Source organism: Ostrea edulis, chromosome 1, assembly GCF_947568905.1.
Source record: "Ostrea edulis chromosome 1, xbOstEdul1.1, whole genome shotgun sequence".
Lineage (NCBI taxonomy): Eukaryota > Metazoa > Mollusca > Bivalvia > Ostreida > Ostreidae > Ostrea > Ostrea edulis.
This window is the reverse complement of record NC_079164.1, coordinates 83,930,827-83,955,125: the sequence shown is the minus strand read 5'-3', so window position 1 is coordinate 83,955,125 and position 24,299 is coordinate 83,930,827. Positions and strand designations below refer to the sequence as shown.

Below are 24,299 nucleotides of genomic sequence, written 5' to 3'. Positions count from 1 at the left end.
GTCCACATCATTTTTGCAGAGAGAGAGAGAGAGAGAGAGAGAGAGAGAGAGGGGGGGGTTAGAAATATCAAAAGGTAGTGAAGGGCAATATTTATGACAATTATATTTGTTCTAAAATTGTTTGTAGTGGGTTCGTCATATACAACGATATTGGACAGGTCCTTTCTCATTTTTGAGATTTTACAAGTGTTTGTCCGCATTTCGTACAAAAACAGAACAGACCTCGAATATGGCTGCGTAACAAATTTTATAAAGTGTACGAAAAATGCGTTCAGGGGAGTCGAATATAGATCTACACATCGAAATCGTCTAAAATTAACTAGTTTCCGGGGGCTTCGCCCCCTGGGCCCTTACCAGGGTTTTGTCCTGGACCCATTGAGGGCCTTAAGGCGGCCCCCAACCCCCTGCCTACTCGGGCGTCCACATCAAAAGTACCTTGGCTACGCCCCTGAAAACCAATTTTACGATTTATACTAATCACGAGTAATTCCCCTTTGTTATAACTCTTTTCATCTAAGAGATACAAACGCACGTTCGTGACTAGCGAAAAAAGAAAAAGAGTCTCTGGTCGAGGTCTTGGGTTTGGAAGTTGAAAGAATATGATGAACACTATGTCATATACACCAGATTGGCTTCGTGCCGAACATGAAACTGGGGTTAGAAGTTGTTAAATGATTAATTGATATATTTTTTTGATAGCGGTATTCAATTTGATGATGGTTGACTTGTGACATGACAAGAGTCTAGACTAGTGTAATGAACAGGTTGGGAACACTTTCCTTATAGCGAGATGATAGATATTCTCGCAAAAACGCGATTATCCCTCTCTAGCGAGAGTAAATATATCCTGTACAACTGAGGAAAAACACCCGTGTAGTAGGCGTGTACTGTAGTACATTTCTTCGTGTTTCACGCGAAAAGAAGATAAAGTGCTAAAATGTCTGATTATTCTGCAAATATATTAATCAAAACAAAAATACTCACTATGTGCATTGGATTTCAGCCTCTTTCCCTCTTACGCAGCAACATTGATATGAAATTTCTTGACTGTGTTATAAATTTTATAGAGACAAATCGCATCTTGCCAAATGTGTGCCGCACTTATTCAGCATTGCACGGAATTTGCCATTATTTTCAATAAAGAGACCAAAACACCTGTTTATGGTAATGTTTACTTTCTCGCTAAAGAGGGATAATCGCGTTTATGCAAGAATATCTCGCTATAGAGGAAGTGTTCCCAACCTGTTGAAAGGGTTTGTATGTTGATATGACCCGGCTCAAGTTTGAATAAAGTACTTTAGTCGTAGCATCTTTTTTGCGAGTTTCATTGTCAATATGAGAATCATTGTTCTTTCATTTCTTTTATAGACTACTATTATGGCTGTGGAATACAATGGAGGTGTCGTTATTGGTGCAGATTCAAGAACAACGACAGGGTATACCACAATTATTAATTAAGGCCATTAAATTAAGGAATGGGTGTCTTGTTTTTGGGGTAGATGTGGTGATCAATCTATACACTGAGGCATCTAGTAAATTGAGCATCCTCATCTACCCAGAAAATTAGAAAACGTACATTGAATTTTACAGTGTTTTCTACATTGTCCATGATACTTTAAAAGTTGACAGAGCTACCGTTAGAACAAGTGCTACTACTTCCAGCTACATGTATACGAGCAGATCCAGACATTTTCTCAATGGAAGTGGGTTCCATTCTATGCATTTTTAGGGGTCTCATTTGATAAGTACTATGGACCAACATTTCTTATTTTTGTCCCCCGCCGCATCGTGGAAGGGGACATAGAAAAACTGGTGTCCCTCTGTCCGTCCCACTTGACTATGTGGAAGCAATTCTTACAACACCGCTCAACAGATTATGTTCAAATTTTGTGGGATTGTTAGTTACTATATATTATATGTAGTTGATCATATTGTGCCACCATTTTGATTTGACAAATTTACAGGAGTTAAGGAACTTTGTTGAATTTGTACATGCCACACTATAGGAACACTTTATGGACGCAACTCCTTGGAAACAGTTCAACGGACTGTGTTCAAATTTTGTAGGATTGTTAGTCACCATATGTAGTCAATCATATTACGCTGCCAATTTGATTCAGCAAATTTAACAGGAGTTATGGGACTTTAATGCTTCAACTTTTTTTGTGGTGTTGGAGGGCATTTGACTACATGTAGCAATCTTGTACAACTGGAAGTGCTTAATAATAGGCAAATATATTTATTTTCTACCTAGCCCAGGGATGGTGGGTTTGTACCTTCCATCCCCTGTATATGCATCCCTGACATAGCCTCTTCCATTGGAATTAAGATATTTGATTTTAAAAAAGTGGAAAAAAATTGTACGCTATTGAAAATCACACAACAGGATAATAAAGAATCATCAAAAGTTTATATTTAATAGCAAGGCAGTGATTATCCTGAAAATTTATCTAATAACCTCCATGTAGCAATAATGTATTTTAATTTATCACCATAATTAAATATTTCAGCATTTGTATAGTATAGTAAATAAATTTTTACATGTTTGACACCCCCCCCCCCCTATTTTTTTTCATTGTTGCAATGATACATTGAAGTCCATTTCAAACCTAGAAGTAATCAAATCGATCACAATCATTTGATGTCAAATGTTTTCATAGACATATATGTACATGTAGTAATGCATTTCCTTGTCATAGTGTAAGTTGCAAGGTTGACTTTCATTGTGGTGTGCCTGTATGCTAAACTCACTCTTCAACTCCTAATTCAAATCTGTCACTGCTCCAGTTGTATTATGACGTCGGAATGAAGACGTTATACATTAGACCTATCGCGGCACACTGCTTTGTGTAAGGGATCACTAGACTAGGATGAAATATTGAAATAATCTTATTAACTAAGTTCATAATCAGAGATCAAGGAGATTTGACTTTGTGAGATCTGCATCTGGGATTGTGACTAAAACGTTTTCTACTAAGATGAATGTGCAACTTCAGTTCAGACTTTTTTGCCCACTATAGTCACTAGACCTTGCAGTACCAGCCAGCACAAAGCTTATTCATTCTGTGCTCACTATAAATGACATAAATTTTGAATATATCTTTATGTCTACATGTGAATTGTTATGCTAAATATATGTGTTTATGTTTGTATATTTATCAAATCTCCTAGCAGAGTTTGACCAGCACATTAGACTGCTTGATCATCAAGTCAAGTGGAAAAAAAAACTTGCTTTCAATGATGATAGAATCTCACCACCCTGCCACTCACATGCTACTTGGTCATTGAGAAAGGAAATGAGATACAGTCACTTGATGTAAATTTAAGAGGATCATACAAAAATATTGAAGATACACACTGCATTTGAAATGTTTTATAAAGTGCAGAGATTGCAATGAACTCAAAACATGAAGTAGGAAGATATGTTAGCAATTTTTTCATATTAAAATTTAGAGATGGCGAAGCATAAATAAAGTGATGTAAGACCTCGATCATTCACAGAAAAACTGTGCTGTAAATCGAAGGTTTTTTTAAATAATAGATTGGATCTATAGCTTTATTTTATATTGCAATTTATTCCCCCAGAGATCTGCTGTTACATAGAATGTATATTCATGTAAAAAAAAAAATAAATCTATTAACCAGTAGTGTTTTGGTGAATAAATGAATAATAGTGCTTTAGTGACATTGCTTTATCAGTACTTTAAGATGCCCCCTAAAATACATGTAGGTTTCTTTGTCTTCAGAAATGGTCACTTGTCCTTTAAAATTTCTTAGATGAACCTCTGAAAAGTAAGGTGGCCGCATGGATGCTACGAGTTTTGTAAGACTATTTGAATTTTGCTGGACACATATAAAACCTTAACAATAGAAATTCATATGTATGTTTTGTCAAATTCGCTATGATAAAAATGTCAAATGTTCTGGACAGTTTCTACTGAAGGAAATAAAACATGGCAGATGCTAAATTAATATAATGTCATAAGATGTCAAATTACAGATCAGGGAAATGGAACTGGTCTTTATGAAAATTAAATTGTGTACAAACAATATAACTTGAATAGTTTTACCATAGAAAAAGGATAACAGAAAAAGGATAACATGTATTTATATTTCACCGAAAGACAGCATCACACATGTAATTCTTGTCATCGTGCACAAAACTGAATACTCTCATCATAGATTATATAAAATCCATGTCCAGGATACCAAAGAGCATTCTTTTAAGGTAATTCCACCCTTCTAGAATTATAGGTTCAATCTTATATTTTATTTTTGATTCTTCAAATAATACATCTTAGTAACAAATAAGAATGATAAAATAAGTATGTTGCGGTATTGATAAATGTTTTATCAATTAGCACACCTATACCTGTATCAACGTCAGAAAATTGCAATTTTCCTTAAACAGCATTATCAAAATTTCACAAAATCTGGTTGAAGCGATATAACAGTATTTCATAACAATTTCATGAAACTTTTTTTTTTTTTTTTTAAATATACAGAATGTATGTGAAAATTAAAGGAAATCTATTGCATAATGGACTTGATAAAAAATTTAACAAAAACAGAGTCATTACCCTTGAATTCAATATTTTAAAGCATATAATTGATTATTCATATATAACTTAGACTTTGAAATATTTTATGGTTAACAAGATTTTTTTTTACAATAACTATTGAAAAAGACTCCAACAAAATCTATGTTCCTGTCATGCATAAATCTTGTTAAATCATTGACTTTGCGAAATCTTATGATGTCACAGGAGGGTGGAACTACGTTAAGAATTCTTCAGTGATAAGTGGCTACTTTGCTATATCTGTTTTTTAATTTGATTTTATATTTAATGTTTCAGTGCCTACATAGCTAATAGAGTGACAGACAAACTCACAAAAGTTACAGATATGATCTATTGCTGTCGGTCAGGATCAGCTGCTGATACACAGGCTGTAGCAGATATTGTGAATTACCATCTTAATTTCCAAAAGTAAGTATTCAACATAGTAGAATATACTTAAAGTGATTCCATGTTTCACTTTTGAAATGGTCAGGACAGGTAGTGTTACCTTTATCCGTTTGTAAGTCCATTGTAGTTAGTTCTGGAATTTTTTCGCTGTGTGTGTAGATATTAAATGAGATAATATTTAGTGTATCTCTGTATATTGATGACTTACAGATCAAGTTTGAGTTTCATGTCGAGTGACATATTTTCAACGAAGTTATCGCCCATGCATGGACTTCAAAGATTTCTAATTATGAAATGTTTTTAAACTTTTTTTCTGGTGTTCTTTAAAATGAAAAGCAGAATTTTATGTGTACCTTTATGATAAACATTAACAGATCACTGCTAATGGTGAGAGTGGGTGTTTATTAATTTTCAACCCTGTTATCCTAATAGTTTAAAAGTTTTTCAAAAGAGCTAGAAAGTGAGCTTGTGGTTTTAATTTCAAGATACCAGTATGTAAAATTTAACACCTGTTCATAACTGGAGAAGGATTTTGTTTTGTAAGGGTTGTAACCTGAACTCGCTGAGTTCACCTCCATGGGTCAATTGATTTCCCCCAGAATTTATGGGAGGGGGTTGTTTCTCTGAGGATGCCCAGTTTCAGAAATTTTCTCAACATAAATAGTCAGACCGCACTTGTTGACTATCTAAATCCATGTGCATGTATTGGTACACAATTGTAAATACTGTTTAGATTGTTTGCCTGTTACAGTTAGCTCCCTTATATTGTTATGTGTTATCCATTGTCAATGATTCATGAAATTCGCACATTGCAGTAAGTGAAGGTAACAAAATATATACATGTAGATTTCAGGGTCTCTGACTTTGATCAAAACCCCAAAATTTATGTAGTTATTAAATATTATTTGTCATTTTTTCTTTAGGAATTTTGTGGATAAAGTTGTTGTGTATAGTTGTGATAAACAATCCACAAATATGACAAAGCATGTAACTACTGGAATTCCGGAATTACACACACCTCTATTTTAGACCCATTGTTTATTGTGTGTTAATGATTATCCACAAGCTCTGGAGCATTCTTGTGTTAATATGCAGATGATACTTTACAAAACGTAACAGATAAATCAGTAGACAACATAAGAGTCAAGGTGTATGAAGATCTACAGCACAGTATATTTAGGATTAAACAAAATTAACTAAGCATAAATCTGTCTAAAATCCAATTCATGCTTGTTGGATCTGTACAAAGATTATCAAAGTTTTGATAATTATAATTTATTGGTAAACAACCATGTCAAAGACTGTGTTCAGGATTGGAAACTTGTGATACATACTTTGGCTTTGATCCTTTGGAATAACCAGATTGGGTACAATTTTTTTTTTAAATGGATAAGGAATATATTGCTTAGATGTTTATTTATGTGTTTTGTACATTTCATGATCTCGTCTTAGGTCATTTAAACAAAAAATGAGTTTTTTTAGTGGCTTAACCTTGTAGTTATGCTACATTTGAAACTTGTACACAATAAGATAAGGTTTTGATGACATGAATGCAATGTGAATTTTACCTCAAGTAATTTAAACAAGTTCGAAGACTCTGGGCGAGAATACTAATTGAACTTTATGCAGGAGTTATAATTTTCAATGTACACATGTATCTGATAATGGTTACAAGTGTGTATGTATTAATATTGTTCATCAATCTCTTGTTAAATTCTCTTTTGTATTTTGACAGAATGGATTCCGGAGAGCAGCCCAAAGTGAAAATTGCAGCCAACATATTTAGAGAATTGTGCTACAACAACCGAGACAATTTGTCAGCAGGGATCATTGTTGCTGGATGGGACAAGAGTGAGGGAGGACAGGTAGGCATCCAGATTTATAGGATTGTTCAGAGTTAATCCTAAAGTACAGTAAAGCATGCTGATAAAGTATCTGTATTTAAATTTGTATTATCCATATTGTTACCAGTAATTCAAAATTGTTTAGAGAGCGATTTGTTGATAAAAATGTTTCATATTTCTATGTTTGAAATGTGTTACACATTAATAGAGAAATGTATTTTTAACCTTTCACATATGATATATAAATCGTGTAAATTGCAATCCTATTTTCTTTTGTAAAAAAGGAAACCAACAGATAACTCTGTATTTTACTCTTCCGTCTAGAAAATATAATAATTTTGACATCAGTTATCTTTTCATAGAAAGCTCAATAGCTAGATAATTTATTTTTGATACTCTGTGCTAGAACACTACATATAGGATAACAAATATTTATCCTTTATTTGAAGTATGATCCACTCTAGGAAAAATATGATTAAATATATCATGAAGTAAAGGGCAGATAATTTTATATTTGTGAAGATTTATAGAAAGCAGTATATCCAGTATAACCAAGCATTTAATGATACATGCACTTGTAATATAACTTGTAAACTTTTTTTAAATTAGAAACCTTCATGGCAATATAAATCAGATTTCAGTTCTGATGTGATAATTGTGACCTACGGCTACAGTTTGAGTGAGGTTTGAAGAATGAATGTTTTGTACTTGGTTGTTTAGAATCACATATTTGCATAATTCTATGCTATTGAGCTGACATTATGTGGCATGAATGAACTTCACTATAAACATAGGAGCAGTGTGTGAAATTGGTATAAATAGGGAATAAAATCATTCCATAGGGAATGATTATCATTTCCACATGAAGCAGGCAACGAAATTAAGGGGAAATACTTGCTAAATGCGAGTTAAAAATTGTAATTGTGAGTGAAAAATCACAAGTGATCGCAACTTTTTGCGAGTGAAAAAAAACCCCTGATCTTTTTCCGCATTTCTTTGGTTTGTACTTTGAAGTTTACAATAATTTTGTCTTGTGCATAGAAACGCTTTACAGAATGAATATACAAGTATTGAAAAAGTAAACGTGGATCAAATAAATAACTAAGGCCAAGGTCATCTCAGTCAGTGATGTCGAAGATGGCCTACTTCACGCACACTTCGGGCATCTTAGAGACGTCTGATTTCAATAGCAAGCATGTTGATCTCGTCCATGTTTACATAAAACAACACATGAAAGTGTTAGTGTCATCGCTTCACACGGTGTCCTTCTGTAGTCTATAGTCAAACACTTAAGAGTCCGCATTTTTTTTTCAACTAGAATTTTTTAGATGAAATTTCCACAAGTTTTGAACATATACTTTGAATTGGCGCAAACAGTCTTCAAGATTTAAAACCACATGATGTTGTAAATAAGTGGTAGATCTCTGGACAGCGAGTTCGCCGCACAAGTGTACCCTATGACCCTCATCATGCCCCAATGGTACATGTATGTTGTCTGATAATTCATTAAATTTTAAATGAAAGAATTCTCAGTATTATTTTTATTATTGCACTTTAAAGAAGACTTTAAAAGATTCTCCCTATATTTTGATATAGAATAGATACATGCTTGTTTTCTTAAATTCCTGTAAAACAGCAATCAATTGAAAAATGCTAGTAAAAGCTCAATTTTGCTAGTTTGAAAATAATCCACTAGCTAGTAGTGAAAAAAGTTAATTTTGATCCCTGATGAAGAAGAAATCCTTGTAACCTTTGTTCCTTAACCCTTTTTAGCTCACATGACCTGAAGGCTCAAATGAGCTTTTTTGATCAAAATTTGACAATTGTTTGTACCTTTGTTTACTTTTCAGTTTTCACATTTGTCAACTTCTTTTCTATATTTGCACCTCTCTGCCAATTTTAACCAAACTTGCCACAAAGCACCATTGAGTAAAGGGGAATATAAATTGTTCAAATGAAGGGTCATGCCCCCTTTCAACTTTAAGGGGAGATTATTTAAGAAATGCAGGTGACTCTCAATAACTCGAAGTTCGAGGACCTTGATAAAACTTTGAGAATTTAAGAGATCGAAATTCGGAAATTGAAGGTCCGCCGGTATGGTTAAGATTTTATAGTAACTGGAAATGTTTACCAACAAGATCTTATGATATTGTTTTGACATATTTTCCTTCATATTCGTCAGGTTGTGAATTTGATATAAAAATAAAAAACCTTATTTTGCATTAATAAAAACATTTCGAAGTTTATGTATTTATTTGTTCTTTAATCATGCTTTGATAGGCATACAAAACCAAGTTCCGAAGACGCTTTACTATCGCAAACTAAACAGAGCACAATGTTATGTCGCTTTACCCAAAGCAAAAATTCTAACGATTGAGTAAAACGACATTTTAGAGTAACTTTACACAAAGAACAAACTCGAAAAATTTAACAGTCTGTAGATCTCTAAATTATGTATAAAACTTACTCTCTCGTAGTCATGTCAAAACAAATTATAGATTTTATTCATAGTCGGATTATTTATATTTTAATCATCACCACACAAAACCCCAGTGCAAGGTTTAAACTGACCAATTAGCCAATTATATACTTAAGTGTGTCACCTCCACAAAGAAGCACTGGTGATGTTTCAACTATGTAAACACCGAATTACCCCTCTGGCATTCAACAAAATCCAGGTAAGGTCCAAGCGGAAACTATTAAACGCTTGGGTAATGGTGGGTATACGCTACATGTACATGTACCACCACTTCGAGACATCGAGAGTGAAAAACAATGAAATGTGTTTTACGGGACCTAACTTCACTTCGAGAGATCGAGAACTTCAAGAGATCGAGCGTTCGAGAGATCAATAGTAAATTTGCTTTGTTATATAGAGAGAAAAAAATCGGGACCATGATTTCACTTCGAGAGATCGAAGTTCGTGTCATCTCGAGTCACCTGTATTGAAAAGAGGCTTGAGTGTTTAAAAGAACTTTATGAAAGAACTGCTGAACCAGAAAGACATGACTTGTTTGAAAGTTTCTTCACAAAATGAAGCAAGTTTGTTCAAACCTGTTCCTCAAGGCAGTGTGGGGCCACAATAGGCTGCACAATTTTACATAGGGAAGCCTTTGGAAATTCTTAAAAAACCCACTTCAATGGTCATATGCAACATTCCTCAGAGAAAAATATTTGGATCAGTTGGAGATAAATTCTGGGACTTTTGCATAACTAGTTGGTGATCTAACCATTGAGCTAACCAGGCATATATACGAAGTATAGTAATATTGCTTGATGAGAGAAAATTAGTTTTAAAAAGAAATGACAGAATTGTCATGTATGGCCTTGAGAACAACAAAGAGTACATATTGTCTTAAAATTAATGTTCAAACATTCTCTTGTCTCATGCAGATTCATGTTTATACAGACCATCATCCATGAGGCTAGGACAAAGCCACACTTAGGGGCTCAAAGTTTTACAAAGGAATATATATATATATACATTTTATTGGAAGATTCTTTTAAAAATCCTACAATTTGTCATATTAGTATTTAAGCATCCTTATGAAGTGTAAATAAAAACTTGGGTCAGGATTGGGCCTACAGTGGGTTTAGAAAGTGAGATATATAAAAAGAGAAATTTAAAATCTTTCATTTCACTGAACGTGGATAACTCAGTTCAATATACAAGAATCTTCATGTAGTGTGACTTAAAAGTTCTGTTTGAACCAGCTAGGTCCCGGTCACAATAAAGGCCCGATACTTCACATACACATTGGAATTTTGATGAAAAAAAATAATTTCAATATCCACAAGGATACAGTTAGTGTAATAGTGTAATTTTCTTCAGATTTGGTATGAAGCATCTCTGGGACAAGGGGGACATATATTATAAATTTCAGGACTCCTGCACCCCTTGGGCCTTAGGTTTGAGGTAAAAATTGTTAAAGCATGACAAAATTTTCAAAAATCTTCTCCACAATTTCAGATGTATTTGAAAAACTAAATGCATAGTGATGTAGAGCAGGAAGGCCTCTACCAAAACTTTTAATTTCATGATCCCCGGGGTAGAGGTTCTGACTCCAGGGCAGGGCCAAACTTGGTGTATATGTGTAGAACATTAAAATAATATCTCCTTTAATGCTGTTGATACTAAATTGAAACTAAATAGATATTTAAAAGAAGTGAGTAGTCCTTTACCAAAATTCTAAATTTCATGATCCTAGATATATGCAGGTTATGAATTTTTCTGCAATGCTAGCTAGCTTCATCACCCAATAAAACAACAAAGAAAGCATTTTATTGTTTGAAGAATCGCCTCACATGCTCAACAAACCAGACAATGATAATTTTTTAGATAACTGATCAAGTCTTGACTTTTGTCATGACCCATGTACTAGGGGCTGGTATGGGACATGTATTGCTCTACAATATTTAAAGCAATACAAGCTGTAACTGACGGCAAATAAATTGAAAAAATAAAAAAACAAATATTTAATATATTTGTGATTGAATACATATAACTTAATAAAATCAGAGTGAATATGAGGCGATAAACTCGTCAAATCAGCAGAAAATGTCAATTCATGAATCATTGTCATCCTGTCAGTAAGAAAATGTCAATTCATGAATCATTGTCATCCTGTCAGTCAGAAAATGTCAATTCATGAATCATTGTCATCCTGTCAGTAATTCCTGTTTGTTATCTCCGATGTGCATTCGGAAAAAAGCGAAAGAGAGACACTGAGCACGTATCAGATTTGTAAACAATTTAACATGCTGATTTTATAGAAAATTCACCATCAAAATTTTATTTGAGTAGCACATTTGCATATTCATTACTTTCTTACACTTCTTGTCATTCATAAAACGATGTAATATTTTAAAGCAAACGACACGTGTAGTTACTCACATCAGTTTCCGTCTTTGTATATAACCTCGACCTCAGCAACCCGATTATGTTTGGCAATCCTCGTTCCCATGTCCTTGTATACAACGCAATGGCAGTTTATACGAAACGTTCATTGTAGGTGTGCTCTCAAACAATATTCCCTTGTTTGCTGAATTTTTCTTCAGATCTTGGGGATTATATTAGTTATACAGATAGGTGTTATTTAGTGCTTAATTGGATAGTTGAAAAAATACCGTCAGTTACAGCTTGTATTGCTTTAACAAAATACTTGTTAAAGTGGTCATGGTTTCTTTAAAGTCTTGATTTCAAGGCCTTTTGAAGTGGGAAAAATAATGACATTTGCTTGACATTGGGAAAAATGTTTCATACAAAGAAGTAGGGAGAAAACCAATCCAGAGTGCATTAAGGTATAACTGGACCCCTTCTGACTCTTTGTGGGCCTCTGAAGAAGATTTATGAACAATTAGGCTACTTTCAAAGCAAAAATTTGGGAAAATACCTGTTTTTTAGCACTGGGAATGGGGCCTTATTTTGGCCCCCTTCAGACCCTAACAAAATCCCTGGTGGGGTTGTAAAGATGACATGAGGTCATAGGGTGAATTTGATTAAGCGGCCCGAGTTACACGAGTAATAGAGTTGTAAATAAAATGTCGAATTATCGACACTAGTGTTGAACTCGTGTTACTCGAGTATACTCCCCATTTTACCAGGAGTAACAAGTGTTCCAATATGGCGGCGTGTTAGGAAGAAACGTAGTGTGAAGATTAGTTTTGTTAATATTTCGTACCAAACATGTAACGCATCGATAAAAACACGATACGAAACATAATTCTGACACATAAAATTGAACTAGATACTAAAAGGAAAATTTAAATCACAATTGCGAATGCACAGACTGTCGAAATGCTGAATTTACCAGATAATATTAAATAATAAAACTATATAGTGATTTTTTTTTCGTAATTGACGTTTACTAATTTTACAAAATGCAATTCTAAATGAGTATATGACAATTAGAAGATATAAAACAATTGCCTATGTTAATGCAACAATGAATTTGTTATATTACATTTCCCCATCAGAGTTTGCATTTCTTGCGTTCCTACCCTCCATGTTGTAAACAAACACCGCACAACACGATATGTTTTATTTTCATATATGGAGTTCATTAACTGAGCATGCGCAAATTCAACTCTAGTGTCACAAGAGTTTCTTTAATCGAATTCACTTAAAAAGTTAAAGTAATAAGAGTATGTTGCATGCACTTCCTATGTAATAAGAATGATGACTTTCTATTGGTGAAAGAACATCGCTGAAATTACATGCTATTTCATGATGTCTAGTTACACCTGGCTGGGGCAGCTAGTGGTTAGATTAAATATATCATAAAAAAAAAATCACAGCTGCATATTATTACATGGTAAAATATTTTTTAAAATGCTTCAAAGGTAGACCTTTAAGCTTAAGACTTGTAATAAATAATACATATATACCACACATATTTAACCATAAAAATAAATTTTTGGATCATTTCATCTCACTGAACAGTGAAATGATTCATGAATTTTGAATTCTTAACTTGTTTAAAGAAGATTATTGAATTTTCGCACTACTGCCCTATCTTTCATAATGTACAAAGTATAACATAGAGCACACGGTTTTTACCCGTATAATAGAAAATGTAATCTATATTTAAAATCTTAATTAGTACTAAAGGTCATGGGTATTCCTCTGGGATTTCTTCAACTATCCATCTGTAATTCAAATTTACAAAGCTTAATTATTTATTTCTCCCAGTTGTGTTGTGACATCAGGATTATTGACCGTTTCCATGGCGTTATCTATTAATGATGTTATGACGCATGTTGTGTTAAGACAACTGAGTATGGTTTCCAGTAATGTTTACAATTTTGAATTAAGTGTTAATTCACAGTTCAGTATAGTGTATTGCATTTCCTTGATCTTGTGATCATTTTAGAAATCGATTATTCTGTCATTTTGACTTAATTGACTTTTCATCAACATCTAGGTTACCACATATTTCGAGCTAAAATTAAATTGCTAGACATTAAAGGTACACACACACACACACACACACACACACACAGATATATATATATATATATATATATATATATATATATATATATATATAAAGCACTGAAGAACCAACAACATTCAGTATCCAAAACTGGCGGATCTATATTAAATAGATACAATGGTCAGGGAAAATAATTATATCAAGCACTAGAATGACCAACGACATGAACAATTGGAATTGTCAAATTTTCGGGACAACCTGTCCCTTCGTCAGGACGGGAAAGGATTACATTATGGAAATATATACATACATATATATATATCTATATATATATAATGGTCCAATTTTTTGTAAGATTTTAATAAAGATATCTATACTACAGTATTCTATGAATAAAATGAAACCAAAAACTCTTATAGGTATATGCATAAAAAACTATAGTTGTAGAGATATATGCCTTATTAGCATATCCTGTACTATTTTCCCATTAATTGTTGGATTTGTGCACATCTAAAGACCTCTTAGAATTTTACATATAATCTAGTGCAAATCATGCTGATAGGGCTATAGAAATAAAGGCAGGGACCCTATAGCGATCAGGCTGTCTGTGCATCTGTGTGGTTGTGCATTGACAGTTTTCTGGACCTTTTAGGTTGAGCCTGATTAAGTCACAAAATGTTGTCATTTAATTAAACATTTTTTATGAATTTTTTTTTTAAGCTGTTCAGTGAAAATGTGCAGTTTCTGATGTTGACTTATACTTCTGTATATGCTTGTCTGACATCTTTAAAAGGACTGGCAACATGCATATCCAGATTCTTTGGTATTGATTAAATTACACTATATCAAGTGGACATTAATAGTTTTTCTACTTTGAACTATGAATATTGATTAGTAACATAAGGGTTGAGTCACCTTAAATATACCCCCCCCCCCCCCCTCTCATTAAGCAATGATTTTAAGCAAGTGATCTAGAAAGGTTTAGTACTTGAGCAGTGCATGTCATCATTGTCTTTGTTTAATCTGTGGTTACTCACATTAAAAGTGACATTGAAGTCAATAAATATGCTCACAATGCAAATGACAGAGTCCAAAAATTTGATTGTATAGACTCATTCTCAGGAAAGTACAACACTTGTATAGACTCATTCTCAGGAAAGTACAACATTTGTATAGACTCATGCATTCTCAGGAAAGTACAGCAATTGTATAGACTCATTCTCGGGAAAGTACAACATTTGTATAGACTCATTCTCAGGAAAGTACAACACTTGTATAGACTCATTCTCAGGAAAGTACAACATTTGTATAGACTCATTCTCAGGAAAGTACAACAATTGTATAGACTCATGCATTCTCAGGAAAGTACAGCAATTGTATAGACTCATTCTCGGGAAAGTACAACATTTGTATAGACTCATTCTCAGGAAAGTACAACACTTGTATAGACTCATTCTCGAGAAAGTACAACATTTGTATAGACTCATTCTCAGGAAAGTACAACATTTGTATAGACTCAATCTCTAGAAAGTTTAACAATTGTATAGACTCAATCTTGGGGAAAGTACAACAATTTTATAGGCTCATTCTAGAAAAAGTTCAACAATTGAATAGACTCATTCTCGGGGAAAGTACAACAATTGTATAGATTCAATCTTGGGGAAATTACAACAATTTAATAGATTCAATCTCGGTAAAGTAAAACAATTTTATAGACTCATTCAAGAGAAAGTACAACAATTGTATAGACTAGATCATTCAAGGGAAAGTACAACACTTGGTGAATTATATTGATAGTCAGAAAAAATTATTTTTGTGATTTTCCCAGCAAAAACTGAGGCAAGAAAAAACCAAAATATTTTCAACATCTGATGATTTTTTTTCATGTTCGTCTGTTAGTTTATAACAGCAGAGGTAGAATTATTTCTTATGTCATGAAATATGAACTTGTGGTCATTAAATAGTTAGATTTGCGACTGAATGTGAAATTTTTAATATGTTTTTCTTTTATAATGTTTAATAAAGGCAATTGTATAACAATGTATTTAGGAATAAATGTTGATCACAATGTTGAATTCGAATTAATCAATTTTGATAGTTTTTCTAAAATATCTTAATTCACCAAATTGTCTTGAATTGTGTAATTGTTTTAATTCAATATGTAAAAAAAAAAATCTAGAACAATCATAGGAAACATTTCATTTTCACAAGATTTTCACAATCCATCATCTAATGGCAAGACTGAGAGTGGGTTGTTCAATACTACGGTTGTCCCGTAGATTGGAGGTTATAACGTCCCGTATGTTAGATGTACATGTATAATGAAAACTTAAGGAATTCAAATTGAATAGAAGACATTCTTTAATGAACACAATATTACATCATTGTCAAACTTAATCTATCAAGTTATCACTTCAAATAGAATAACATGAAACAAAAGTTCCTCAATAACAAGAGTCACCGATTGTAACTGTCTCAGATATTCCAGGACACATTTGTTTTCCTTAGTCTTGTGTCATAAAATAAAGCTATCTGAATGAATATTAAAACAAACAACTACTCGTCAAACAATCAGTGTGACGATTAACTGCAGTCTTCATCAAATTGCTACTCAATAAAGCACTGTAGAACATTAGTCCTGTAGATAAGTGAAAGTTGTAAGTGATCATAAAATCAAGAACCTCATCAGAAACAATAAACATTCCAGTTGAAATAATCATTGATGCGTTCCTGTTCCATCTTTAACGATGGGTCTCCTGATATTTCCTCTCTTTTTTTCTGGCACGTTATTCCTTCATTCTTTCTTATTTTCATCTAATGTAAAGTAAGAATATCGGTTACAAACAATAGTGCATAAACCTATTATACAATGATAAAACACAATTCTTACAATTAATGGGACATTGCGTTTCCTTTTATGCTATTATCTGCATTTTCAACTTATTTGTCTGATGTAAATGCTAGAAAAATTCACAAGACTATGTTTCACTGGGACAACTAAAAGTAAACAATGATCTTTGCCCTCTATTCAACTTTTAGCAAATATAAATTAGAAAGGCGATTTGTGGTAATACAATCGCTACTGCAAATAATTTTTGGATATATTCTTGTCAAAAATAATTATTATCAGACTTATCAACATGTGATGCAAGAGGCTTTACATGTACATAAAAGGAGTAAATCATGGTGTGGCTGTTAAAAACAACTCTGATATTATTTGCATCCTTACAATAGACAGTAAGGAGCTATTCAATTGTGTTTACTCCGGCCATCACAAATTCCAATGATACACATATATCTACTCAGATGATGAAAGCAAAATGAAGCAGACAATATTGTTTAAAGAGACACTATACAGCTCATTTTGCGCAAAAATTATGAAATGACAATTTTCCTAGCGCTTTCTCAATTTTTGTTGCATTGTTGAAAGTATGAACTTTGCGAAAATAACACTTATCTAAAGTTAAAAATTATCATTTTAACGTAAAAATTAATACTTTTTGATGGCCTATACAAAAAATATCGAGTCTCCTCCTTTCAGTCTTCAGACGCATGCGCATAGACAGTAAACAGTGCAGCATGTCGTCCAGTGAGAGAAAGGGTAGTTGATAGATCTAGAATTTTGACAGATTCTTTGAGAAAAGAGGTAAAAATAGAGTGAGATAAAACTCATACGTGAAATAAAATTTACCATGGTATCAGTTTGACCATTGGAAAACAAAGAGTTCAGAGAAACCCATGTAACTCAGTGGCGGATCTAGGATTTCTGAAGGGGGTGTGAAAGTCAAAGATTAGCCACAGTAATCGGCCATTCTGGTGCAAAATTTGGATTTTCATTCAAAATCTGTGGCGTAAAAAGGGAGGGGGGATCCTGCTCCCCCCCCCCCCCCCCCCCCCCCTAAATCTGCCATTGAGATTAGCTGCGAAGACACTACTTTCAAAAGTAAGTGCTATTTTTATCTGAACACGACACGTGTTAGTTGTAAAAACATCGGTCAATGGGAACATGGAAGGGTTTCTGTTGAAATAATGATTGATATAATTACTTATTTTAAGGAGCAGGGAATACTCTTATACTTGAAAGGTGAGTGTGGACCTCCTTGAAGGGGAATTTAAATAATTTCCTACACAACACCTTTGCTGTCATTCAAAACCACGTGATGTAAATAAGCATTCAAAAGTCCCGAGTCAGAATGAAGAAACCTTTGAATTCCGAACGATCTTCAAAGCTCAGTTGAGAGTAAATTGATGCATCCCAATTGTTCAAAATTGTCAGTATCAATACATGTTTTAAAAAACACTTTATTAAAATGTGGAAAATGAGCTGTAGTGTCTCTTTAAGAGGTCATGAGGTCTTTAAGAGCCATTGAGATTAGCTGCGAAGACACTACTTTCAAAAGTAAGTGCTATTTTTATCTGAACACGACACGTGTTAGTTGTAAAAACATCGGTCAATGGGAACATGGAAGGGTTTCTGTTGAAATAATGATTGATATAATTACTTATTTTAAGGAGCAGGGAATACTCTTATACTTGAAAGGTGAGTGTGGACCTCCTTGAAGGGGAATTTAAATAATTTCCTACACAACACCTTTGCTGTCATTCAAAACCACGTGATGTAAATAAGCATTCAAAAGTCCCGAGTCAGAATGAAGAAACCTTTGAATTCCGAACGATCTTCAAAGCTCAGTTGAGAGTAAATTGATGCATCCCAATTGTTCAAAATTGTCAGTATCAATACATGTTTTAAAAAACACTTTATTAAAATGTGGAAAATGAGCTGTAGTGTCTCTTTAAGAGGTCATGATCACCGAAACAAATGCTCCACATATTCGGCTTAGGTCTGAATACCGAAAAGCACAGTTGACGATGGAAACATATACCAAAATACTTTATTTATCCCATTCTTTTCTCATTGTCTTGTAAATTAGGTCCGTTAATTATAATTCTTACATCATTGGCATATTCTTAACATCATTTCAACAAAATATTCAAATGTAATTTTTAATCATACACTAACAGCAACCTATTGTCACCTGGTGTATAAAAGTACGCTATGTGTTAACCCTACGTTGGCACTCGTCATCTTAGAATGCTTACGATCAATTGTCCCATTGATTAGAAATTTATTCTTCGCAATCAATTAATTCTTGTTGTTTTGATTGCTTTTATTAAGTTACATTCGTTGTTCATCTTCCAAAATGTATTTACGGTAAACTTTATTGTGAACAATTATATATAACCCATTTCTGATAAAACGTCAAGTCTACGTGATATTATAAATACTTAGTCCCGTAGATTTGAAGCTTTTGGAGACAATAACAAAATAGTCTTTATTTATTGATCTCAAAAACATATATGTAAAAGCGTTACATTAAACAAAAATATAAATGCCAATATGCAGATTTCATATCAATGGAAATAATCTGTTATAAATAAATGGCTTTTAAAGACAGTTTCGCATGGCGACATGCTCTTAAAAAAAGTGATAAACACATTCTTGTGCCTTAAATTGTTTTAACTGTGTTCAAATTTTATGTACAATTGCAACCTAAGAATTTTTACTACTTTCTGTACATAAAAATAGACAATTTCTTGCAACCTAGTTGTGAAAGGGCTATCCATTATTCTGACCAAAAATAATTATTTTGTTTCGCTAGCATGTTAGACAAAATTAGGATATTAAATCAATGTTTTTCAAACTTTACCATCACAATCCCCTTGTGCAATTATATCAACATATTGAATATAAGTTTCTCATTTTTATACGCCCATCTTTAGATGGGACGTATTATGGTACAACGATGTCCGTCCGTCAGTCTGTTCGGGGTTTTCTCTTTATAATTTCATTTCCCTTTCACATATCATGCAGAAACTTGCTGTGTAGCTTCTTTGTGGTTCACTCTAGATCATACTGCAATTTTGATCCATTTCGACCTTTTTTCCAGGAGTTATGCCCCTTTATTTTGAAATGATTATTATATGGAGGGTACATAATTTGTCCGCCCTACTCCTCCCACAGTTTTCAAATGAGAGCCGTCTTATTTTGTGGAGTGTTTGTATGGGTATTGAAGATGTATATGTGGGATGGATTTTGATTTTCTACAATTTTTGAGAAAATTACAGGTTGTTGAACTTAGTCTATTTGGAAATTAATATTCTATGGAGGGTACATAATTTGTCTGCCCAACTCCTCCCACAGTTTTCAAGTGAGGACCATCTTATTTTGTGGAGTGTTTGTATGGGTATTGAAGTTGTGCATCTGGGGAAGGATTTTGATTTTCTTCCATATTTGAAAAAAATTACAGGTTGTTGAACTTGGTCCATTTTGAGGAAATCTCGATTTTTAAGCTAAGACCCTTTGTTCATATGAAAGTTTGTCACAGCCTCATGATGGCTGATACTACCTGAAGCAAAGTTATACAAATTATAGCACAAGAAAAACACCCTATGTAAGCATTTCACAGGCGTATTATGTACTGTTTGCAGTACTCTTGTTAACTATTAATTCAACTAATTTCTTTTGAAGTAAATACAAGTATTAACTCTAAAACAATATTTATTTGATAATGCTTCAAACAACTTGTTTAAAAATGTATAGGGTAGGGACTGGGAGTATAATTTGGGTTGGTTGGGTCAGTGAAATCACATGTTCTTGTAATGTTTTCATACAGTCATTTCTGCTGTAATCAGTTAATTATTAGTATTTAAAATCAAATTAATTTTTATCATAATTACCCATTAAATACAATTAACAAGCTTGCATTCTTCATTATGATTAATAAGAACAATTTTGCTGTGGTACATATTGAAATATGCACACATTTGGTAATACTGTACACTTCTTGTAGCTATTCAATTGTCATGTAGTGTAGATACAGTATGTCTCATTCTTCATGATTGGATACTTGTTACTTTGGATTGTTAAAATAATGTTGATCATCCAATCATTTACTGTTTGCTTCTGAACAGGTATTTGGTATTCCATTGGGGGGCATGTTGACACGCATGCCCTTTTCCACAGGAGGTTCTGGGAGTACCTACATATATGGATATGTTGACTCGAATTTCAAGCCAGGCATGACTAAAGAAGAATGTCTGAAGTTTGTTTCCAATGGTAAGTGTAAATAATGATATACCATGTCCTAACTCCAGCACTTTAATAAAATGTGTATACTAAGGGACTCTTTAAAATTACTTTCAATTTGTTTTAACCAATTTTATTTTAATCAAGAAATGTAACTTTCATATATACTAGTATGTTATTTGCAATAAATTGTTGGTAATACTTAGAAATGATTTCTTAAATGTTGGAATTTTCCCAAATGTAGGAATTTTTGTTGATTTTCTGTTGTTTTCCTTTCCACAGACATAGAGTACATGGCTTCATTATGTATCTTCCAAAGATTTGTCATTGCTTTATAAGATAAGGAAAGTTCTCAAAAGTAGAATTGTCATTACTTTATAAGATAACAAAAGTTCTCAATAGCAGAATTGTCATTGCTACGTCAGATAATGAGCTGTCAAGTTCTCAATAGCAGAATTGTCATTGCTACGTCAGATAATGATCTGTCAACTTCTCAATAGCAGAATTGTCATTGCTGTGTCAGATAATGAGCTGTCAAGTTCTCAATAGCAGAATTGTCATTGCTTTGTCAGATAATGAGCTGTCAAGTTCTCAATAGCAGAATTGATGAAAATGTTACCCTTGTTTTCTAAGTAGTTCTCTGTTTGAAATAAAAACACTTAAAATTATGTTTTCGGTCAAAAAATTACAGCTAGCAAATGATAAAAAACTTTATTTCCAACGCTGAATTTCATGTACAACAAATGACACAAAGTTGGTGGAAAACTCATATTATTAGTTTTATAACTAAATAGAATTAAAGTTTAAGGAAAAACATTTCAAATCTAAAGATTTGGAATTTTGGCAATTTTTAGGGGTCAGTGGGCCTAAATTATATTGCATACTATATAGTCCTCTGTTGATCATCCATTATAGATCCAGAAGAAAATGAACATTTGTTTTAGTTATTTAAACATTACAGCTGATTATTTTTAATAAATATTGTTTTAATGATATTATATTTACATGTACTTGAAACTACGGTATACATATTGATAAAGAAAATAAACTCTACAATGCATTGTGAGAAAATACAGAAGGAGAGCCAACATTGTTCTCTCACATGTGTCAATCAAATACTGAGAATTCTTTACACAGTTGATAATGATTAAGGCTTGCTTAAATATCCGTTATAAGGTAAATATTAGGAACAAAATCTATAAATGATTCGGTAATCTATTGTCAATATTTGGTTGGGTTTGTTTTCCAGGACTTTCATTGGCTATGAGTAGAGACGGCAGCAGTGGTGGGGTAGTCAGACTAGCCAGTATAAATAAAGATGGTGTAGAAAGATTTGTGCTAACCGGAGATCAAATTCCCAAGTTTTATGAGGAATATTGATGAATAATGACTACATCATTGTTTTCTGAGAAAGAAGATATTGCTCTCATCTTTTTGTCACACCATTTCATTGTGTTTCTAATAAACAAAATGTAAAATGTAAATTTTGACTTGCATTCAATTTCTGTTATTCATAATTGTATTTTATCATCACTATGACAAGGATATTTAAACAAGAGGAACTCTCATGCTGCAAAAGATGCCCGTCCAATAGATTTAGAAATGCAGTAGAAATCGGAGAAAAGATTAACATCCAAATAAACCAACAAAATTAATGATTTTCTTGGTCACTGAACCGCTGCATGGGGTCTAAAGGATGAGAGTGAAAACCTTCAAGAATTATCCTTCTTCAAAATTCCTTCTCCTTTACTCAGGGTAATGTAGCAAACAAACTGTGTATTGTGATGAGCAGGTATGCATTTACCAAAATTATGACCTCAATTCAATGGCCTTCGGGTAAGGGTTTCACATGCTGGGGTTGGCTTTATGGGTCATGGAGTCAAAATGCAAATTCTTTAAAACTCCTTTACATCAAACATTAATTGGCAAACAACCAAATTCATTACGTAACGATGATATTGAGAGAAGCTTCTACCAAAATGATACATTTTCACAATATGAGCCATAAAACTACCAGATTCCCTACCCAGGTGCCATGAATTCCACAATTTTGGTACTAACATCTCTCATAGTGATTACTGTGTACTAAGTTTGATTGTTGTTGTCAAGGTGTGAGGAGGATTTTAAAAGAAATAACTCCTTTTCATGATATGAGCCATAAAGCCTCGATCGTTTTAGCATTTTTCATCATTATGACTAAATTCACAGGTTTTTTATGCCCCCCTTCAAAGAAGAGGGGCATATTGCTTTGCACCTGTCGGTCGGTAGACTACATGTTGGCCACTCAATATCTTGAGAACCATTCACTTGATCATAATGATATTTCATATATGGGTTAATTGTGAGTAGAAGAGGACCCCTATCGATTTTCAGGTCAATCTACTTTGGACATAGGAAAACACTGTCCGCTCAATATCTTGAGATCCCTTTTCTTGACAGACATTAAACTTGGTACACTGGTACATCCTAAGGAGTAGATGATCCCTATTGATTTTTGAGGTCACATGGTCAAGGGTCAAACTGGACGTAGGAAGATACTGTCTGTTCAATATCTTGAGAACCTTTTGTTTGACAGATCAAACATGGCATACCAGCACATCCTAAGGAGTAGATGACCCCTATTGATTTATAGGTCAAATTGTCAAACTTCAAGGGTCTTGATGGACAAACAAAAATACTGCCCATAAAATTTGGGTTCACATGGTCAAAAGTCAAGGGCCAAATTGTCTCATATATTTATGCCCCCTTCAAAGAAGAGGGGCATATTGCACCTGTCGGTAGACCACATGTGTGCTCAATATCTTGAGAACCCTTCACTTGATCATAATGATATTTCATATGTGGGTTGGTTATGTGTAGAAGAGGACCCCTATTGTTTTTAAAGTCAAGGGTCAATCTACTCTGGACATAGGAATATACTGTCTGCTCAATATTTTGAGAACCCGTTGCTTGACAGATATCAAACTTAGTATGCTGGTACATCCTATGGAGTAGATGACCCCTATTGATTTTGAGGTCAAGGGTCAAACTGGACATATGAATATACTGACCACTCAATGTCTAGAGAACCCTTTGCTTGACAAACATACTTGGTACACTGGTATATCTTATTTAGAAGATGACCCCTATTGATTTTGAGGTCACATGGTCAAAGGTCAAACTGGACATTGGAATATGATGTCTGCTCAATATCTTGAGAACCCTTTGCTTGACAGACATCAAACATGGTAAACTGGTACATCTTCAGAAGAAGATGACCCCTATTGATTTTGAGGTCACATGGTCAGTGGTTGAACTGGGCATAGTAATATATTGTCTCCTCTATTTTTTAAAGAATTATTTGCTTGATTGACACCAAACTTGGTACACTGGTACAGCGTAAGGAGTAGATGACCCCAATTGATTGGTCAATCCACTCTTGACATAGGAAAATATTGCCTGCTCAATATTTTGAATTGTTGATACT

At 33.4% G+C, this 24,299-nt stretch overlaps 1 protein-coding gene across 1 annotated transcript; it reads left to right on the top strand.

The window, feature by feature from the left end:
* The first annotated feature begins 499 nt into the window (after window positions 1-499).
* Window positions 500-22,317, top strand: LOC125678179 (proteasome subunit beta type-6-like). Its single transcript, XM_048916423.2, has 6 exons — window positions 500-656; window positions 1,369-1,436; window positions 4,857-4,988; window positions 6,703-6,832; window positions 20,719-20,863; window positions 22,083-22,317. Exons 1-6 carry the CDS (start codon window positions 600-602, stop codon window positions 22,211-22,213), a joined length of 663 nt encoding a protein of 220 aa, XP_048772380.1. The 5' UTR covers window positions 500-599; the 3' UTR covers window positions 22,214-22,317.
* The last annotated feature ends 1,982 nt before the right edge of the window (window positions 22,318-24,299 follow it).

Excerpts from the sequence above, each read along its gene's own strand:
- LOC125678179 (XM_048916423.2), top strand. The coding sequence starts at position 600 with ATGATGAACACTATGTCATATACACCAGATTGGCTTCGTGCCGAACAT. Across the intron at positions 657-1,368 it reads GTGCCGAACATGAAACTGGG|ACTACTATTATGGCTGTGGA; the intron begins GTTAGAAGTTGT and ends TTTCTTTTATAG. Across the intron at positions 1,437-4,856 it reads GATTCAAGAACAACGACAGG|TGCCTACATAGCTAATAGAG; the intron begins GTATACCACAAT and ends TTAATGTTTCAG.